Source organism: Bufo bufo, chromosome 2 (assembly GCF_905171765.1).
Source record: "Bufo bufo chromosome 2, aBufBuf1.1, whole genome shotgun sequence".
Taxonomy (NCBI): domain Eukaryota; kingdom Metazoa; phylum Chordata; class Amphibia; order Anura; family Bufonidae; genus Bufo; species Bufo bufo.
In genome coordinates this window covers 452114510-452134248 of record NC_053390.1, presented here as the reverse complement: position 1 = coordinate 452134248, position 19739 = coordinate 452114510, and the positions used below count along the sequence as shown (strand labels likewise).

Below are 19739 nucleotides of genomic sequence, written 5' to 3'. Positions count from 1 at the left end.
ACCATGTATGATGCCAACTCACCCTGAAAGAAAGTTGCAGGACCTCCGGGGTACCCTTGTGGGGGAGGAACATCCTTTTGTGTTTGGTTCAGAATCGCAGATAAGATTTGATCCAGTGATCTTGACCCATACTAGACAGAAAAAGTAATAAAAACAACAAATTCATCATAATGCAACCATCTACATAATAAACGCACTGGTTCAGCATCAATGTCAGTCTAACCTTGTTCTCAAAATTATACTTGCTGAGATCTCTTGATTCTGTAGCTCTTCTGTCCCCATGAGTAAGGGCACCCTGTTAACATACACCAAGACCGCTTTGTAAGTTCACTAATCTGCAAGCGAATACTAAAACATTTCATAGTGGACTGGGAGAAAAGAAAAAAAAACAACTCACCAGGCTTTCCAGTCTCTTTGCCACAATAGAAGCAAATCTCCTCTCTCCTGCTAGTTCGGATATAAGGAAAACATACTCCGGGGCAGAGACTTGGTTAGACCTGTGTGTGCGACCTGAGAAAGTCATGTAATTAGAAGCCATTTAGCATGGCAGAAGCAGAAAAAGGAAATCCAGCCAACTCATTTGACAGAACCCAGAATCGTCAAGAGATGCTTACCAAACTGTTGGATGGCTCTGTCAGCACTCCACGGTAGTTCCAGTGTCATATGCACTCGTCGCCGTTGGTTTTTCACTCGACGGTCAGCTTGTAGGGAAATCCCTGAACTCGATGCTTCTGATATAATCGCCACAAGCTTAAAAATGTGAGAGTGGGAGGCAAAGTGATTAACTGTGACTATTACTTAATTGTACTGTATAAATCTGCATTAAATGGTATCCAAAAAATGGCAAGGTCCTTGAAATGGGATGCAAGTATTTCACAGGTTAAAAGGTTTTCTATGAATTATGTATTTATCATTTCTCTTACTTATATAGTGCCAACATATTCCGTAACAGAAAGCTCATCAATATCTGACCAATTGGTGTCCGACTCCCACCGATCGGCTGTCTGAAGAGGCCACAGCATTCAGATGAGCGATGCGGCCTCTTTATAGTATATCAAAGCAAAGCATCCTACAATGTATAGCGGCTGTCCTTGGTATAGCCCTTAAATGGGACTATCAAAAAGGCCATTGTATTTGACATCACAGGCTAAGGAAGAGGTTGCAGCGTATGGCCCTTGGACCTTTCCAACGGCTAACTAGGGGGTGGTGCCAGGAGTCAGACCTCCATTGATCAGATATTCTAAGGAGAGGCCGTCAATATTTAAGTTCCGGAAAAACCTTCTAAAGTGATATTGTGAATTTCCATGCATAGCCTTGTTGTTGCTAAGTTGTGGTCCAAATATGTTCTGGCTACTGCTTCGTAATGCTGCACTGTATTGTTGCAGTGCACCAAAGCAACTTTCCTTTTGTTTTGTGCCTACAGCTCAGACAGAGAATTATTGTTTCCATGGTAACAGACTACAAACAGAATGTGTAGTCTGATCTTGCACTTCATGTCCTACATAATGTACCATTTAAGACACTGTACTACAGATCTGATTTCACAGTATAGGTTTATCAAGTCACTACATGTAACTTTTCATAGTAACTGTTACAGCACCAGTAAAATATCAGTTGAAGAAAAAAAATGTATGTATAGCCATCTTCATAAAGTTATTAAAATATACCGGTCACCCAGTAGGGTGCATTTGGCCAGTATCTCCTGGAACTTTGATGGCATGTAAACTTTTCCCCGAGGCTGACATGACAAATAAGAGTTGCAAACTTGTTCATAAAAACTACTACATGAAACAGTTGCAGAGAAACTCAGGGGAAAAACGTGCACACGCTAAAATTGCCAAGGCATTCTGCACATAAATAGCAAGGCAGGCAATCAGGAGACAACAGTCCTTCAATAATGTACAAATGAATTCTAAGGAGCCACATTTAAAGTTGTGTAATAAAAAAAAGCTCACTTTTGTGCCATTCATAAAACGCTCCTTCTCCCGCAAGTTTACATTATCTATTGATAGGTTCTGCTCAGCTCGAGATTCAAACCCCACACCATCAAGGCGACGGACCACTCGTCCTTTCCTACCGGTCATCTAAGAAAGAAAACCTGTTATAGAAACTGGACACAATAAAATCTATGAAGATAGCAAAATGTAGATCACATACTTCTGCCACTTTGTCTGGACCCCCAAGTTGGTCTATAAGTACATCCAATGTATTTAGAGGTAACACCTTGCCTAATTCTTTGACCTTGGCCAACAAATCCATCTTCATTTGTTCCACTTGTTCTGGACCTAAGACCATAAAAAACACCAAACAGGTCATTGGGTGTTGGACTCGACTTTTACAATCAGAGCTCTGATTTTTTTTATGCCTCACTCTCTTTAACTGCTTACCACGATCAGGCACTATGAGTCCATTAAATGTGTGTTCGACAAATATGACATCATCATTGTCCTGTGAGGATTCAGGAGAAGAGTTGAAATCGCTATCCAGCACACCTTCAGAGTCCGAACTACTCTCCTCACTGTTTCGGATTAACCCCACAAAATCTCCACGCGAGAGCTTTCCACTACGCTGTTTCCCACGTTCTGTGTAGCAGAAAAAAGCACAGTAAATTACAGTGGTTTGATGAGTCAGTAATCAGAAACCAATGAATCCGATGGCTACGAAGAACCAACATCCGCAAAAAACAGGGCAAGTGGCACAGAGGAACCACTTTGAAACAAATATAGAAGGTTAAACATGATGGCAGAAGGGCTACCCATTACTCACTTTTCCTTTTTAGCAAGTTTTTCTCACGTTTCCGTTTGCTTGATGGGAAATGTTTCAAGATCAGGGACTTGAACACTCCTCTGAAGAGTTAAAATAAAGAACATTATCACAATTACAACTAAAATGTTCAACATACATACTTGTTCTTTACATACATGGAACATTCAGTTTTAATACTCACTCAGCAGCTGACACAAAGCGGTCAAGATGACCATCATTTTCATCCATAACTTCTCGTGTCCGAGCTTCCCCAGTAGACTGCAAACCAATAACGACACACTGCAGAAAAAAAAGCCCATTGAAATAATTCAACATTAACGGCAAATGATGTTCATTAAAAGGGGTTGTCTCATCATGGACAATGAGGGGATATGCCCCCATTGTCTTATAGGTGCGAGTCCCTGCTGGGACCCACACCTATATCGAGAACGGAGCTCCGCAAGTGAAGGAGGGCGCACCGCGCAGACACCCTCCATTAATTTTCTATGGGGCCGGTGAAAATAGCCGAGCACTGGCTCAGCTATTTCCGTCGGGCCCCATAGAAATGAATAGAAGCGGGGGCTGCGCATGCGTGGTATGCTCCCATTCACTTCTATGGGGAGCCAGCTTGGTGGTGGCTGCACCTGAGTCCTCCAGCCACCACCTTGCGGGGCTCTTTTCTCGATATAGGTGCGGGTCCCACCTAGCGATATGCCCCCATTATCCATGATGAGACAACCCCTTTAAAGACCAATATGTTATTCAGAACTTGAACCAACTGCATTATCATCTTACACCAACAAGGGGAGGCAAGATTCAAGAATCACAATCATATTTATGAGCCACTGTTAAAAAGCATTTGCCCCTCCCTCACCCGATTTGTCACATTTAAATGTTTCTGATCATCTAACTACAGCACGAGGAAACACAATTCAGCTTTTAAGCTATTTTACATATTGAAGTTAAATGTAAAACATAAAATCACCCATGAGAAAAAAGTAATTGCCCCCTAACCCTAATAACTGGTTGAGCCACCCTTGGCAGTAACAACTGGAATCAAGGGTTTCCGATAAATTGCAACAAGTCTTTTACATCATTATGGCCCAGTCTTCTCTGCAGAATTCTTTTAATACGGCTATGTTAGAGGTTTTTCAAGCATGAACTGCTTGTTTAAGGTTTTGCTGATGCATTTCCATGGGATTCAAGTCAGGACTTTGACTCAGCCACTTCAAAACCTTTGTTTTGATGCTTTTGAGCCATTCAGACTTGCTTGTGTGCTTTTAATCATTGTCTTGCTGTATAACCCACTTAGTAGTCTACAGGAGCCTACGGTCACAAACTGACAGGAGGACATTTCCCTTCAGAATTAATGGTACCATCAATTATGACAAGTCATCCAGGTCCTGCAGAAGCAAAGCAGCCCCAGGCTATCACACTATTACCACCATGTTTGACTGTTGTTAATAGGACTCACGTCTTCCAAAAAGTTTCACAAGACCTGTGCATGCATATATATAGCTAATTATGCTTATTGAGCCTGTCAGTGTCCCTTTAAGCCCTTTGTAATCTTCAAACGCTAGAGCTGACCCCTCAGATTTTTATTTTTAAAATGCCCTTTTTTTTGTCATTTATTGCCTTTTTTACAGTAGCTGTAAGCCACAGGGGGTTAATTTTAGCCGCTTATACTTGTTACCTAAAAGAATAAACATTTTTTGTGCAATTACTAAATGTGGATTTAAAGCTCTCCCATTTATCCTCAGTATTATTATGTGACAGTAGCTGCTCCCAGTCTATGCCCTGAAATGCTGCCCTCAACCCAGTGAAATTGGCCTTTTTAAAATTCAGTGTCTTTGCTCTGCCTGATAGAGTTTGCTTCTTATAGTTTAGGGGAATATAATTATATTGTGGTCACTATTACCTAGTGTCTCTCGAACAGTAACATTTCCAACAAGCTCTGCATCATTAGAAATTACCAGATCCAACAGAGCATTGCCCGTAGTGGGAGCTTCTACAAACTGGCCCATAAAGTGGTCCTGCGGCAAGTTGAGGAATTTTTTCCTCTTTGCAGTTGAGGCAGAATCATGACCCCCGTCAATGTCTGGGAAGTTAAAATCTCCCATTATTACCACTGTATCAGCCTGTGCAGCCCGCTCTATTTGGCTATACAGTTGCGTTTCTATCTCCTCTGTGATGTTAGGGGGTCTATAGATTACACCAAGTTTTATTTTTTTCAGTATTTATATCCCTTTGAACTTCCACCCATAAGGTTTCCACATCCTCACCATCTGCACCCACAATTGCCTCTTTCATACTTGTCTTCAGATCACCCCTCACATACAGGCACACGCCACCACCTTTTTTATTGACCGGGTCTTTCCTAAATAGTGTAAAACCCTCAATATTTACAGCCTAGTCATGCGATAAGGCCAACCATGTCTCAGCCACACCAACTACATTTATGTGTTCTTCTAGTGCCATAGCCTCTAGCTCCCCCATTTTTCTAGCTAGACTTCTGGCATTAGTGAAAATACATTTTTAATTACTATTACCTGTAAAGTCAATATCTGGGATTATTGGGTTACCTTGGTTGATGTTTGTATGCAACAGGTTCTTGTTACCAGCAGCTCTATTTTTCATCGGTGTATAGTTCTGCCCAGTCTTCTCCCTACTTTACTCACTAACCCAAGCCCCTACTAAATCCCCACTGTCCCCTCCTATATCCCACTCTCTATCTACACTATCTGCCCCCTCATTAGTATGACCCCCCACCCTCCCGGCAGATCCTAGTTTAAAAGCTCCTCCAGCCATCCAACCATTTTTCCCCCAGGGCAGTTGCACCCTCCCCATTAAGGTGCAGCCCATCCCTACTGTAGAGCCTGTAACCGACAGAGAAGTTGGCTTAGTTCTCCATGAATCCAAACCCTTCCTTCCTGCACCAGCTTTTGAGACACTTATTTAACTCTCTAAGCTCCCGCGGTCTCTCTGGTGACGCTCGAGGCACTGGTATTATTTCTGAAAACACTACTTTGGAGGTCCTGGACTTGAGCTTCTCCCCTAGTTCCCTAAAATAATTTTTAACCACCTCCGGACCGCTGTACGCAGATTCGCGTTCCGGAGGTGGCAGCGCTGCGCACAATCACGCATATACACGTCATCTCGCGAGACGCGGGATTTCGCTCAAAGCCGGCCCGCGCATGCGCATCGCGGGCAGGCAAAATTAAAAGAACAAGTTCGTCACCAGCCTGCCAGCAACGATCATTGGCTGGCAGGCTGGTGATTTTCAAAAAATCCAATCACAAGTCATATAACAGATCATATTAGTAAATATAATCTGTTATATGGCTTGTCTGCTCCTGTGCTGGTCCTTTTCGTCGGTTGGATCCAGCACAGGAGCAGACTGAACTGTGAGTACACCAAACACTACACCTTAGCCCCAGATCACCCCCCTGCACCCCAATTAACCCTTTGATCACCCCTTTGATCGCCCCTGTCAATCACTAGTGAAAGGAAAAAAAGTGATCAGTGTAAACTGTCACTTTTTTTTTTTCACTAGTATTGGCTGTTAGGTTTTAGGGATAGTTTAGGCCCCTTGGTTAGGTAGTTAGCGTCAGTTAGCGCCCACCCCACCGCACCGCAGTCACTTTTATTCGCTGATTAGCGTATCGCTAATCAGCATTTGTACTTTTATAGTATCTGTAAGTGATCAAAACTGATCACGGTCAGATCTATAATAGTATTAGTGTCACCTTAGCTCGCCCTCCACCCAAAAAGACAGTCTGGGACTTGGTGTCACCCTTATTCGGCAAGGGGTACCATCTTTATGTGGACAATTTTTACACAAGTGTGGCCCTCTTTAGGCATTTGTTTCTAGAACGGATTTGCGCCTGTGGCACCGCGCGAACTAGTCGCGTGGGCTTCCCCCAACGGCTTGTAACCACCCGTCTTGCAAGGGGGGAGAGGGCTGCCTTGTGTAACGAAGAACTGCTCGCGGTGAAATGGAGAGACAAGCGTGACGTTTACATGCTCTCCTCCATTCACGCAGACACGACAATCCAAATTGAGCGAGCAACCCGTGTCATTGAAAAGCCCCTCTGTGTCCACGACTATAATGCGCTCATGGGAGGGGTGGACTTCAATGACCAGATGTTGTCTCCGTATTTAGTTTCCCGCAGAACCAGACACTGGTATAAGAAGGTGTCTGTATATTTAATTCAATTGGCGCTGTACAATAGTTTTGTTCTCTACAGTAAGGCTGGGAGAACACGATCCTTCCTCAAATTCCAGGAAGAGATCATCGAGAACCTCCTTTACCCAGGAGGTTCCGTGGCCCCATCCACCAGTGTAGTTAGCCGTCTACACGAGCGACATTTCCCCAGTGTCGTTCCTGGTACCTCAACCCAACCGTCACCCCGAAAAAGATGTCGTCTGTAGCAGGAGTGGAATAAGGCGTGACACCCGCTATTTCTGTCCTGACTGTCCTGACCACCCTGCCCTATGCTTTGGTGAGTGTTTCCGGAAGTACCACACACAGGTACACCTAGCATAGGGATTGCATCTCACAGGACAGGCACACAGGGCTATTAGGGCCCTTTTACTCTCAGCTGCTGCAAACCTCTCCTTTCACCTGGGATAAAGTGCATAACGTACTTTGCCACATCTTTGGGCGATTTGCGCTTTGCACATTGTCCCATGGGGAAGGAGAGGTTTGTTCTATAAAGGTAAAAAAAACTAAACAAAAAAAAAATTACCGGTAAGTAAAAAAGTTTAAAAAAAGTTAATATGTTCTGTTCTAAAGTTAATAAAGTTATTGCGTTGCGGCCTGGTTTTTTCTTTTTTGTTTTGTTTTTTTTACCTTTCAGGTGGACCAACCGATCGACTAGCTGCAGCACTGATGTGCATTCTGACAGAAGCATTGCGCTGCTGTCAGATTACACGCAAGTCGGTGTATGCGGCGCTGCAAGACGAGATTTCTCCTCTGCAGTAAAAGATACGTTTGCCGAGGCATATGAGCTGAGGAGGTGGCGGTGTTCATATACTTTGGCAAACACTTTGTATATATAAAAAAAAAAATCCCGGCAATGATTTATTCATCCACATCGATTGATGTGAATGGAGAAATCGGGTTTGCCAGGGCATACGAGCTAAGTGGGTATGGATGTTGGGCGGAGCTCCTATGTCCTGGCAGACGCCTTTCCCCTCCTTTTTCTTTTTTTGGCAGAGATTTTTTCATCCACATTGATCGATGCGAATGAAGAAATCTGTGCCGTTCATTTTTTTCTTTCAGCCCAGAGGCTGAACGGAAAAAAAAAAATCTCATTACCTGTATGCTCAATATAAGGAGAATAGCAGAAACTCCTAATGCTGGGCATACATTTAATTTGAAATCAAATTCTGTAAAAAATGACCAGTGAAATCCGAAAGGTGCTCTTTGGAATATGGGCCCCTTTGCCCACCTAGGCTGCAAAAAAGTGTCACACATCTGGTATCTCTGTATTCAGGAGAAGTTGAGGAATGTGTTTTGGGGTGTCTTTTTACATATACCCATGCTGGGTGAGATAAATATCTTGGTCAAATGCCAACTTTGTATAAAAAAATGGGAAAAGTTGTCTTTTGCCAAGATATTTCTCTCACCCAGCATGGGTATATGTAAAATAACACCCCAAAACACATTCCCCAACTTCTCCTGAGTACGGAGATACCAGATGTGTGACACTTTTTTGCAGCCTAGGTGGGCAAAGGGGCCCATATTACAAAGAGCACCTTTCGGATTTCACTGGTCAGTTTTTACAGAATTTGATTTCAAACTCCTTACCACACATTTGGGCCCCTAGAATGCCAGGGCAGTATAACTACCCCACAAGTGACCCCATTTTGGAAAGAAGAGACCCCAAGGTATTTCGTGATGGGCATAGTGAGTTCATAGAACTTTTTATTTTTTGTCACAAGTTAGTGGAATATGAGACTTTGTAAGAAAAAAAAAAAAAAAAATCATCATTTTCCGCTAACTTGTGACAAAAAATAAAAAGTTCTATGAACTCACTATGCCCATCAGCGAATACCTTAGGGTGTCTACTTTCTGAAATGGGGTCATTTGTGGGGTGTTTGTACTGTCTGGGCATTGTAGAACCTCAGGAAACATGACAGGTGCTCAGAAAGTCAGAGCTGCTGCAAAAAGCGGAAATTCACATTTTTGTACCATAGTTTGTAAACGCTATAACTTTTACCCAAACATTTTTTTTTTATCAAAGACATGTAGAACAATAAATTTAGAGCAAAATTTATATATGGATCTCGTTTTTTTTGCAAAATTTTACAACTGAAAGTGAAAAATGTCATTTTTTTGCAAAAAAATCGTTAAATTTCGATTAATAACAAAAAAAGTAAAAATGTCAGCAGCAATGAAATACCACCAAATGAAAGCTCTATTAGTGAGAAGAAAAGGAGGTAAAATTCATTTGGGTGGTAAGTTGCATGACCGAGCAATAAACGGTGAAAGTAGTGTAGGTCAGAAGTGTAAAAAGTGGCCTGGTCTTTCAGGGTGTTTAAGCACTGGGGGCTGAGGTGGTTAAGGACCTTCCATCTCCCCCTTAATTTGTCATTGGTGTCAATGTGTACCATGACCGCCGGGTCTTCCCCAGCCCCACCCAGCAATCTGTCAATCCGATCCGCAATATGCCGAACCCGAGCACCTGGAAGACAACACGCTGTTCGGCATTCACGGTCTCGGTGACAGATGACCCTGTCTGTCCTCCTAATAATAGAGTCCCCTACCACCAGCATCTGTCTGACCTTTGCTGCACTCCTTTTCCCATCCTTCCTGCAGCGTTGATCCTCCTGCAGGAAGGATGGGAAAAGGTATGGTACTAGAAGAACACATTTATGCCATTAATTATGGCATAAAATGTAGTGGGGAACAGTAAAAAGAAAATCCAAATGGGGTGGAATTGGAATCCCACAGCGTTTTGTTTGCGGCCTTCATTCTCTGGGTCAGTACAATTACAACGATACCCCATATGTATAGGTTTTTTATGTCTAAATAGTGCAAAAATAAATGTAAACTTTGAAAAAAAAAATATATCTTTACATCACCATTATAGATGAGCGAATTTCAGCTTATGATATTTGTTCACACTTCGTTTACTGGTAAAAGGTAAATTGCGTTATGGATTGCGTTACCACGGACCATAACGCAATTCTATGATGGAATACATAACAAAATGCCTTTAGAGGCATTCCGTTATTCATTTCGTCATAATAGAAGTCTATGGGCTGCAAAACGGATCTGTCCCCCTTTCAGTTATGCAGGGGAGTCCTCTCCTGCATAACTGAGACAGGACAGATCCGTTTTGCAGCCCATAGACTTCTATTATGACGAAATGAATAACGGAATGCCTCTAAATGCATTCTGTAATAGAATTACGTTATGCACATTCAGTATCCATCAGCTTATGTAATTACTCCAACACAAACTTATCTTCCATTGGCGCTCACAGTGCCTGAAGATCGAGCAGTGTAATACCACTCTAACAATCTTCTCAGCAAAGCAAATTTATCATGACCATTAAGACATTCTCATTAGCACAGTGGACATGTGTACTCACCTTGCCCTTGGACAGTTCCTGCTTAGCCAAAGCAACCAGACGCTGTACTTTGGCAGCAATACATAAATACTTAAAGAATCGTTGGTGTGCTGACCAGAACTGACCCCACAGAGACTTTCGAGATTCCAACCCAATCCAGTCAGCTGTTGTCTGAAAAACAGTCAGTGCTTCTGCCCACTAGGAGGAGACAATAGTAAGGAATCAATTAGAGAGAATGATTGCAATTCTACCCTGAAAAATGGCTATAATGGCCCGATGAATGCGGCCAAAAAGGACTTAAAAGTGGCATGAAATGTTCCTATTCTCAGAAGAGAGCACATTGGTTGGATACCCACTGATTGGGGATTACTAGGATATCATTAATGTCTTTGGTGGGAAAACAACTTCCACAACCTCCAATCTGTCACATTACAATCACAACAATATCATTTCTCTTCCATACCAGTTGTGCCGCTCTGTTGTACATCTGTTTGAAAGACTCATCCAGGGGAATTTCCTCAATTCTGAAATTGACACCGGTGAAACTGAGCTGCCGTGCGATGTACATACCACTCAACTTCATATCCATGGCAACAATCTCCATGGCTCCTACACCCCTATATAAGAAGAAAGAGCACCGACTTTAAGGATATATAAACAAATTTAAAAAAAGTCTTGAGAAAGGAACTTCGGATGACATGTCTCATGTATTTAACTTTACTTTCATTAACGCAAGCTTGCTGAAGAGATATAATGGGAGAGATTTACTGGTATAATGGTAGACAGACTGTCTAGACCTGCACCAAATTTATCACAGGAGCTCAGGCTGAATTATAGATTTGGTGCAGAGGTCAGTCAGGCTTACTTTGAGATGGGAATGTTGGGCCATCATTGTAGTGCAATGCATCGTACATTAGGCCACATCAAGTCACGCCCCTTCCTGTTAAGCCATACCGCCCAGATGATTCCTCTAAACTGCAACTACATCAAAACCTAGCTGCACTGACATTCGTAAATGCGTCAGTGTTTGTTGCATTTCAGTTTTAAATATTGTAGCTTTCTTTATTTTTAAAAACCTCCATGAGGGCAGCCATATTGGGGAAAACAAATCCTTTCTGCATTGTCTTTACAGACACAGCAGCAGGGTATGTGTGCTTTATGGTAGCTGTAATGCAAGGAAGTTTACAGGCAGACAAATGTCAATAGGTTACACTTACTACAGTCTCAGAAAGTGATTAAGTACAATCATCTCCCAAATACACCAAGGAAGGTGCATACAGTTTTATCAGTGTTGATTTTGTTGTAACCCTGTCTTATCTAGGCCTTCAGTAGTTCAATAGTGCTGTCATTATATTCCATGTCCTCACATGACTCTGTCCCAGTCTATACGGCAAAGCTGACAAGTGAGCTGTAGAAAACATCACCAACGGACCAGTGTGAAAACCGGAACATGTCAAGATTTTAAACCTAATGTAAAATAACTTTTTTTTATGGCGATACATTCACAAAAAATTTTCAACATCCAAGTAGTGGTAAGTTATCTCATTTAATGTAGCCCTCGTTCACCGTGTACTGCACTCTAGATAGAGTACCTCTTTTCAATTGCGTGCAAGAACTCATCAAAAGTGCTGAAAGATGTGCCCTCTCCCCAGATACCCAGCCGACTCATATAGATCATGTTCTTGGGCTCGGATGCACCTGTGACAAAGTGACAAGTAAACTAAAGCAAGACTGTGAAAAAGGTTTATTATATACATTTACAGAAACTGTGAGAACCCAGCACCACAAAAAAAAGAGGAGAAATGCCAAGTCTGCAAAAAGACACAAGCTGATTCAAACTTACCAGTGGCACTGGCATACACAACACGTGCCAAAGGCAAATTGTTCTGTAGCTCTAAAACTGCACGGCCCATTTTAGTACATGAGGCATTCTTAGCTTTGTGACATTCATCAAACACAATCTGTGGAGGGATCGGTCAAGGAAATAACCAGCAAAACAGTAATGACATTTACATCTATGGGTTTCATCTTAAAAGAGGTATCCCTCAAATATAAAACTTCAGTTTGCTCACTTCTCTGCTTATCTGTAGGACTTTCTTCCCTTTCTGTAGGTGGGCAGGAGCTCACATGACACAACGAAGCACCTGCATCTCCCAGGAAGCATTGCATTAACATATTCCTTGCCTGCATACAAAATAGTCCCTCACAAAGAAATAAATATAGAATTAAAACAGGACCTTTCACCAGTTTTTACTGTCTAAAAGCAATACTGTAGCCCACATTCAGCAGATATTTTATAGTCAATAGGGACTCTCACCAGACCTCACATATATTATACACTGGAGCACTGCCTAAACTCTACCATAGAGCCCCAAAAAGGTGGCCACAGACAAAGTGGCATAAACAGTAATAATAGAACAAGAGTGTAATAACATCCAAGAAGGAGATATAGATTCGCAAGATTATTGTTCCAATATTATGTGCGTGAGCTCCGCACGTAAAATGTTTTAAAGGGACCGTGACACATATATATATATATATATATATATATAAAAATGGCGGCACTGGCACAAAGAAGAAAGTACGGGTGCACGTCCAAGGGGAATAGACTTGTAGCCCCAATAAATGGATCCAGAAAAAAGAGCGGCACTCCGGTAGGTAAAAGCAAGTGAACCCTTTATTCACCCAGGTGGTGCAACGTTTCGGCTCCAAGCATGAGATGGAGAGAAGTAGGCTGTCATTCTAGAGTAGAGGGGCGGGCTGGAGCGCGCTGGGCGGCAGAAATGGTGAGTGGACGGAGCCTCTAGGTGCTGAAAAGACGCCCCATAGCACCTAGAGGCTCATTTGCATACCAATAAAACTACGTTTTTTAGGGTAACCGCTGCAAAGAAAGGAATTACAATAGCATGGTTAGGTACAGCAGACACTAGCAGATCGCTAGTGTCTGACAGCTAATTAGGTCAAAATGTGGTGGTGATAACCCTTTAAAGGAAATCTGTCAGCAAATCTAACTTTATGTAACCCAGTCCAGGGCTACATAGTGCTGCCTGACGATGCAACATACCTGTCTTTGCATTCTGTCCCTGGCTCCATCCAGCCCGCCCCCCCCAACTGCAACGTCGCGATCCTCTTTCAGCTCCTGCCTGCTCGGCGCATGTACACTAAGTATGGTGAGGCCGATGCCCACCGCAGGGCATTTAATGCACAAGCGCCAACTGTTGACCATGCTCACCAGCCTGCACTTTGGAAATACACAGAATACTAAGAAAAGGTAGGTTTTGTGTTGTGTCAGGCAGCACTATGTAGCTCTGGACTGGGTTATATATAGTCAGATTTGCTGACAGATTTCCTTCAATGAGGTTGTCCTATTACAATAAGTTGTTCACTGTCCACAGGTAAGGAGATATGCATCTGATTGGCAGGAGTCTGACTGCTGGGGACCCCTGTGATCAGTAGAACAGGGGGCTGTGTTGCCCTGTTTGGAGCGGTGGCCATGCATGTGTTCCATTCAAGTCTAGGGGGCTGCCAGAGACTACAAAGGCCTACAGCAAAATATCTTAACAGTTTTAAAAGACTGCTAATAACAGTGCAGAGAAAACATTTGACGATAATATCTGTACACATATTATAATTTGTAATAAAAAACCAACCCACTTGTATGTGTTCATCCACATAACATTCAAACCTTTAAAACCAAGTGCGGTGCTATCTAAAAGGTATTAGGGTGAGGGTAGGGTGACATGCTATGTACGATTCATATTGAGTGGTTGCTGGTCAGGTGAGGGTAGAATCTGTTTAAGTGTAATGAAAATGAAATTACATGGAAATAAATATTAGAGGGTAAAATACAGACATATAGAAAATAATCTATCACATTATGAAATAAGGATACAACTCCGTCAAAGTTCTCTCCACACCAGTCTATAATCTGTCGAATTCGAGTCCGATGTTGACCTCCAGCTTGACTCTCTCCAATAAGTGCTGAATAGGTTGCAAATAGTACACCTTCAGATGCAGATGTGTCTCCGTATTTTATCTGTGAAAATGAGCAGAAAACACAAGTTGATGATCAATAGACAATAAAGTGTGGGAAATATGTGAAAATCCATGCTAACTATAGTGAAGGGTTTTAAAAAATGAGGTCCAGAAAAGAGGTTAAAATTACTCAACGTTTCTCATGTATTTGGAGAAATGTTAAAAACCTCCATACAAACAGCACTTGCTTCTTCACATGTCCATACAGCAGAGTCTATATGAACATGGAGGAGTGGGAAACTAGGACATGCTTACCTTACTAAGAGCGTGCACTGGAACACAACTGGCCTCAATGTCTCTCAAGTCGCGCTCTGCATCACACCGCAAGTCATTGGATACACTAAACCTATGGGGAAGGGGGGGAGAAGTACAGCAGTGAAACAGAGTAGAGTATTCTGATGTACTGGCAGATTTCCTCCGCAGAATTTTGGGCCGATTATCATGAACGAACGTTACCATGAATGCTCATTCCTGATAAAAGGCCCATGTAAAGGTGCAACAGATCACCCGATGAACAAGCGCATTAAATCATTTATGGGCAGGAGACCATACTATGCAAACAGCCACCTGCTGCCCAGAAACAACGACTCTGTATAAGGACGAGCGACTACAGTGGCCATTGCTCGTCCTCATTCAGTGGATGTGATTGCTGCATGTAAATGCCGCTCTTCACCTCCACTGATGAGCCAGAAGTTATCGGGAAGGCATGGTCCATCCCCTATATAAGGACAACTTGTATAATGCATCCCAGGAGAAGTGTGACCATCACACCTGGAGAACCACTTCTGAAAAGGAAGGTAATCTAAACGAGTGGCAACGGAAACCCATGGCCAACAGCTAATGTTACCAGAGGAAGTCACCAGCCTCCCACTTATCTCTTGCAGACACCACTGGAGTGAAAGCTTACTTGCTCTGGCCAATGGGGATTCCCCACTATGGTGTCCCTATACCCACAGGGCATATGGACAAGGGTTATCCCCATGTGTCAGCCCTTTTGAAGGATGCAGTAACCAAGTATTCCATTGTGTCTTATTTCGCCCCTACACAGCAATCAAGGACACTTACATTACAGACCGTTTCATCCACATATCATGTATATTTCTCTCTGAAGAGTCCTTTATAAAAGTGCCAAATTGCTCCAGGTATATTACACATACCATTATACAAACGTTTGGGCATCTCTTGTCAAATTATGTTTGGGAAAAAAACAAAACTGGAATACCCCTTTAAGTTCCTTGCTTCATCTTAGTTTCTGCCAATGTATCTTCTTTCCATGCTGGGAACGCCATTGGTCCCGAAACGGGCGTCATTCCCTGCAGGGCCCTCAAAATGAGTATAGCAGTATGTTGTGCATGTGCATCGACGCTTCATTAAAGGGGGTGTGACAGTTCAGAAAATGACATTTAGCATGTAGATAGACAAAGTTAATACAAGGGTACAAAGGTCCTTGTTTCTATGGTTACAACCATCCTGAAATCCAGCAGTAGGGGGGGGGGGGGGGGTTATGCTTGCAGAGTATAGGAAAAAGCATTTTTTTGTATAGTGTGCAAGCATGGCCACAGCTGCTGGACTGCATGGTGGTCGTAACCATAGAAACGAGCAGTGTATAAGGTGATGGAAAAATGAATCAAGCCAGCAAAAGGAGGCAATATGGACAATAACAATACATTAGTTAGTAAGTGCCTAGTGTTAACTTTCTCTACATGATAAATGCCATTTGCTGAAGTTAGACAACCCCTTAAGCTCTATGGGACTGACATAAATAACAGATAAACTAGATCGAAGAGATTGGAAGTGCGCATGCTTGACCTGCTGCTTCATTCATTTCAGGAGGTGCTGCGGGGTACAGAGCTGCATTCTCGTGAAGAATGGGGGACCCAGGGGTTTTAGACCCCCACTGAGCTAATAGTTAAGCCTTATCCTGTGGACAGGTGATAACTTAATATAAAACAGAAAACTACTTTAAAAGGCAACTGGTCATCAAATTCATGGTGCCTTGATGCATGAAATGCCAGCATGTTCCCTCATTATATGTATTATTCTGAAACACTGAAGTGATTAAAAGAAAACATAGTTTAACAATGAGCTAGGTACCGAGGAGAACGGTCCACTGTGTGGCGTCTCTGCCCTGCACGACTTGTGAGTGCCGCGGTCTCCTTGAAATTTGCTGTCAATCAAGGCAAGCAGGGTGAGGAGAACCCGCTGAGTGGACTCTTCTCCCCATTCCAGATATTGCTTTCTAAAACTATCTTGTCTCCAATATACTGCAGCATTTCAGAATAAAACTTGAAGACATGAAAATGATGAAGAAACACATAAGAATTAGGTAGTAAACAAGTGCTAAACCAGAATATGTTGTATTGTAGATTCTTCTTGCTTTGATGACAGCTTTGTACACTCTTTGCATTCCCTCGATCCGATTCATGAGGTAGTCACCTCAAATTCTTTTCAATTAACAGGTATGCCTTGTCAAGAGTTCATTTCTACCTTCATAACGTTTGAGACCATCGTTATGAAGGATTGGTGTACAGATCCATATAGTGTTTAGCTCTATGCTATTACTGTTCTAATCCACGTATGGCAAGAACCACTCAACTAAGTAAAGAGAAACATCAGTCCATCATTACTTTAAGACATGAAGATCAGTCAATCTGAAAAACTTCCAGAACTTTGAAAGTATCCTCAGGTGCAGTCATGAAAAAAAATTATGATTAAACTGGCTCCCATGAGGACTACCCCAGTAAAGGAAGAAAATAAATAATTTAACAGAGGCGCTAGGCTCATGTAGCAGTTCATATACCAATTTCAAATATGGGGGTGAAAAGTACTCACTCCACCTCAGAGGAGGGACTTGCAGTGTAAAGCTCAAAACTTGAGTCTCACACCTCTCACCCCAGTGTCGCCCAAGATGTCACACACATTCAACTGATAGGGATGTCAGTAACCACTTTTTGTTTAGATCAGCTGTTTCATGGAGTGTCCACACTCACCTGAGCTCTGGTGAGTGCAGCAGACTCCCGGCAGCTTACCAAGCACAGCACTGTATAGCGGCTGTGCTTGGTGTTGCAGCTCAGCTCCATTGACTTGAATGGGGTGGAACTGCAACTAGGCCATGTGACTAATGTAAATTGACATCACATGGCCTAGGAAGAGCTCACTGCGCTCTCAGAGGTCCGGCCCCTTCTAACAACTGATCAGTGGGGGACGGAGGTCCGGGAACCCTGCCGATCTGATATTGACGATCTATCCAGGAGGTAAATTAGATTCCCGGATAACCCTTTTAATTCTCGGAAAACCCTTTAACCTTTGAGTGATGTATATACAGAAAATGGCAATGCCGCTTCCAGTTTCGGTCTTAGGGATCATGTGGGGGTCAAGTATCTGCACAAGCTGCTAAGTCTAAGCCTTTTACAATCTCTCTGGGGCTGTATTAGCTACAGTCACAGGGGAATATGTCAGCCGCAGCTGCAGGAGAAAATCAGCATTTTTTTTAAATGTAATGTTAGCACAAAACGTTAAATATAAAAAAAATAAAAACATTAAAAAAGCCATCACATTGCAGCTTTTAGCCCTGTTTTTCCTGGGGGGGAAATACGCTAAATAAAAATTACACAAAGCCCCATGTATCACTGAAAGAAGGTGCAAAAATTATTTACATAACTGAACTGAAAAGAAGTTATGGCTTTAAAAAATAAAAAATAAAAAATAAAAGAACTGAAAATGCATCTGGTTGAGAAGGGGGTAAATGGCCCGGTCTTGAACTGGTTGAGGAATAAGTTACAATAATTAAAAAGGCAGTAAATAGTTTCGAAGGCAAATTTACCAAAGAGCTTTTTTCCTGCCCTTAAAGAAGTTTTCTAATATGATCCCAGAAACAGTCCGTCCCTTTCCCACGCCAGCTCCATCTCCAATGAGAAATCCCGCTCGTTGGCCACCGGGAAGGACCACTTCATGTTGCTTTAAAAAGAACACAACATAAAATGTAAAACCATGTCGGCAATGGCAAGTTTAAAGAGGACCTTTCGTATATTTTTTTTTTAGTTTAAATAAATACCTTTCCTTGCTGATGCTGCCACCCTGCCAGTTTTCCCACTCAGTATGCTAATACTGAGCATCGGTACAGGGAGGAGCCTTCTCCCTGGCTGTGCCGCAGTCCAATCACAGCGGAGAGCCTCACAGCCAGGGAGACTGAGACGCCCATTGAGAAACCCTGGAGTCTCCTTCTCCCTGTACCAATGCTCAGTATTAGCATACTGAGTGGGAAAACTACAGGAAGGGGGGGGGGGGGGGGGGTCACAGTGGGACGTAGGATCGATATTTAAAAAAAACAGGCAGAGTGGCAGCATCAGCCCCGAAAAGTAAAAGGTATTTTTTCTGAATAAAAAAAAAAAAACATGAAAGGTACTCTTAAATCTTCAGCAATACACACCTGACAAGCGTATACTATGGCTTCAAGCTGTAAAGCAGACAATAGCGCTTTCTCGACAATAGAACTGGGAAGGGAAAGAGTGTAGGTAATGTCTGGAGGAGGGACGCTGGAGAGGGTGCTGGTCTCCACTACGCGGTCGGGGTGCTGGATACCTAGTTTGGCTGATATGAGAAGACAGAATCTCGGTAAATACAGAGCATACTTCATAGTAGAGTTTAACCCAATAATTCATTTGGCTGCTGTAAATGCACTCACATTTAGAAGGCATATAATCTGCGTAGGTCTCAGTGTGCCCCAGCTCCTCAGCATCTTCATCGTCATCCTCCTCTTCTTCTACTACAGGATTTGACGACTGTTTAACATGAGGGACAAAAGTAAAAAATTTATCATGAACATTACAATGTAAAGGTGGATATAGCGCAGGCATTTCGATCTTACCCGTTGCTGCACTGATGGAGTATTAATTATGGCTTGCAGGTCCTCAAACTTGTCCAGGCCCAGAAAGGGGCGACTGGAGGAAAGAAGCTGACCAACGAGAAAACATATGCAATTAGGAAAAACTTTGGCATCATGTAATGACTATTGCAAAAATTTAGCTTGATAACGCCCCTTTCACATGAGCGAGTTTTGAAGTGAACGCATAGCGTTGCTTCACCATTTCTGCGTTGCGCGAGAATCACAGCATGTTCTATAGTCTGCATTTTTCATGCAGCCCTGGCCCCATAGAAGTGAATGGGGCTTCAGTGAAAAATGCATTCGCAACCGAATATTGTTTGTTATTCTTCAGTTTCTTATCACGTGCGTGAAAAATGCATCAAAACCGATTGCATCCGTGCGGAAAAAACTGAAACACTGAACGCAATTGCAGACAAAACTGACACAATCCGTATCGTTAGTGTGAAAGAGGCTTAAGTCAAAGTAATAAACACAAGGCACAGAACTATATAAAA

The 19739-nt window shown here is 42.6% G+C and overlaps 1 protein-coding gene across 5 annotated transcripts in view; it reads right to left on the bottom strand.

Moving 5' to 3' along the window:
- The window catches only part of SBNO2 (strawberry notch homolog 2), an 82061-nt gene that overhangs the window by 8205 nt on the left and 54117 nt on the right, over positions 1–19739 (bottom strand). For all 5 annotated transcript variants that reach the window (XM_040417568.1, XM_040417569.1, XM_040417570.1 and 2 more), the window contains 19 exons: positions 19228–19314; positions 19045–19141; positions 18790–18950; positions 18184–18317; positions 14616–14706; positions 14218–14361; positions 12169–12286; positions 11918–12023; positions 10789–10942; positions 10347–10523; positions 2948–3045; positions 2767–2846; positions 2388–2582; positions 2158–2285; positions 1956–2084; positions 615–750; positions 398–510; positions 224–295; positions 23–131 (listed from right to left, as the gene is read on the bottom strand). In XM_040417568.1, the coding sequence (XP_040273502.1) occupies positions 23–131; positions 224–295; positions 398–510; positions 615–750; positions 1956–2084; positions 2158–2285; positions 2388–2582; positions 2767–2846; positions 2948–3045; positions 10347–10523; positions 10789–10942; positions 11918–12023; positions 12169–12286; positions 14218–14361; positions 14616–14706; positions 18184–18317; positions 18790–18950; positions 19045–19141; positions 19228–19314 (2329 nt within the window). The remainder of the gene's footprint in view (positions 1–22; positions 132–223; positions 296–397; positions 511–614; positions 751–1955; positions 2085–2157; positions 2286–2387; positions 2583–2766; positions 2847–2947; positions 3046–10346; positions 10524–10788; positions 10943–11917; positions 12024–12168; positions 12287–14217; positions 14362–14615; positions 14707–18183; positions 18318–18789; positions 18951–19044; positions 19142–19227; positions 19315–19739) is intronic.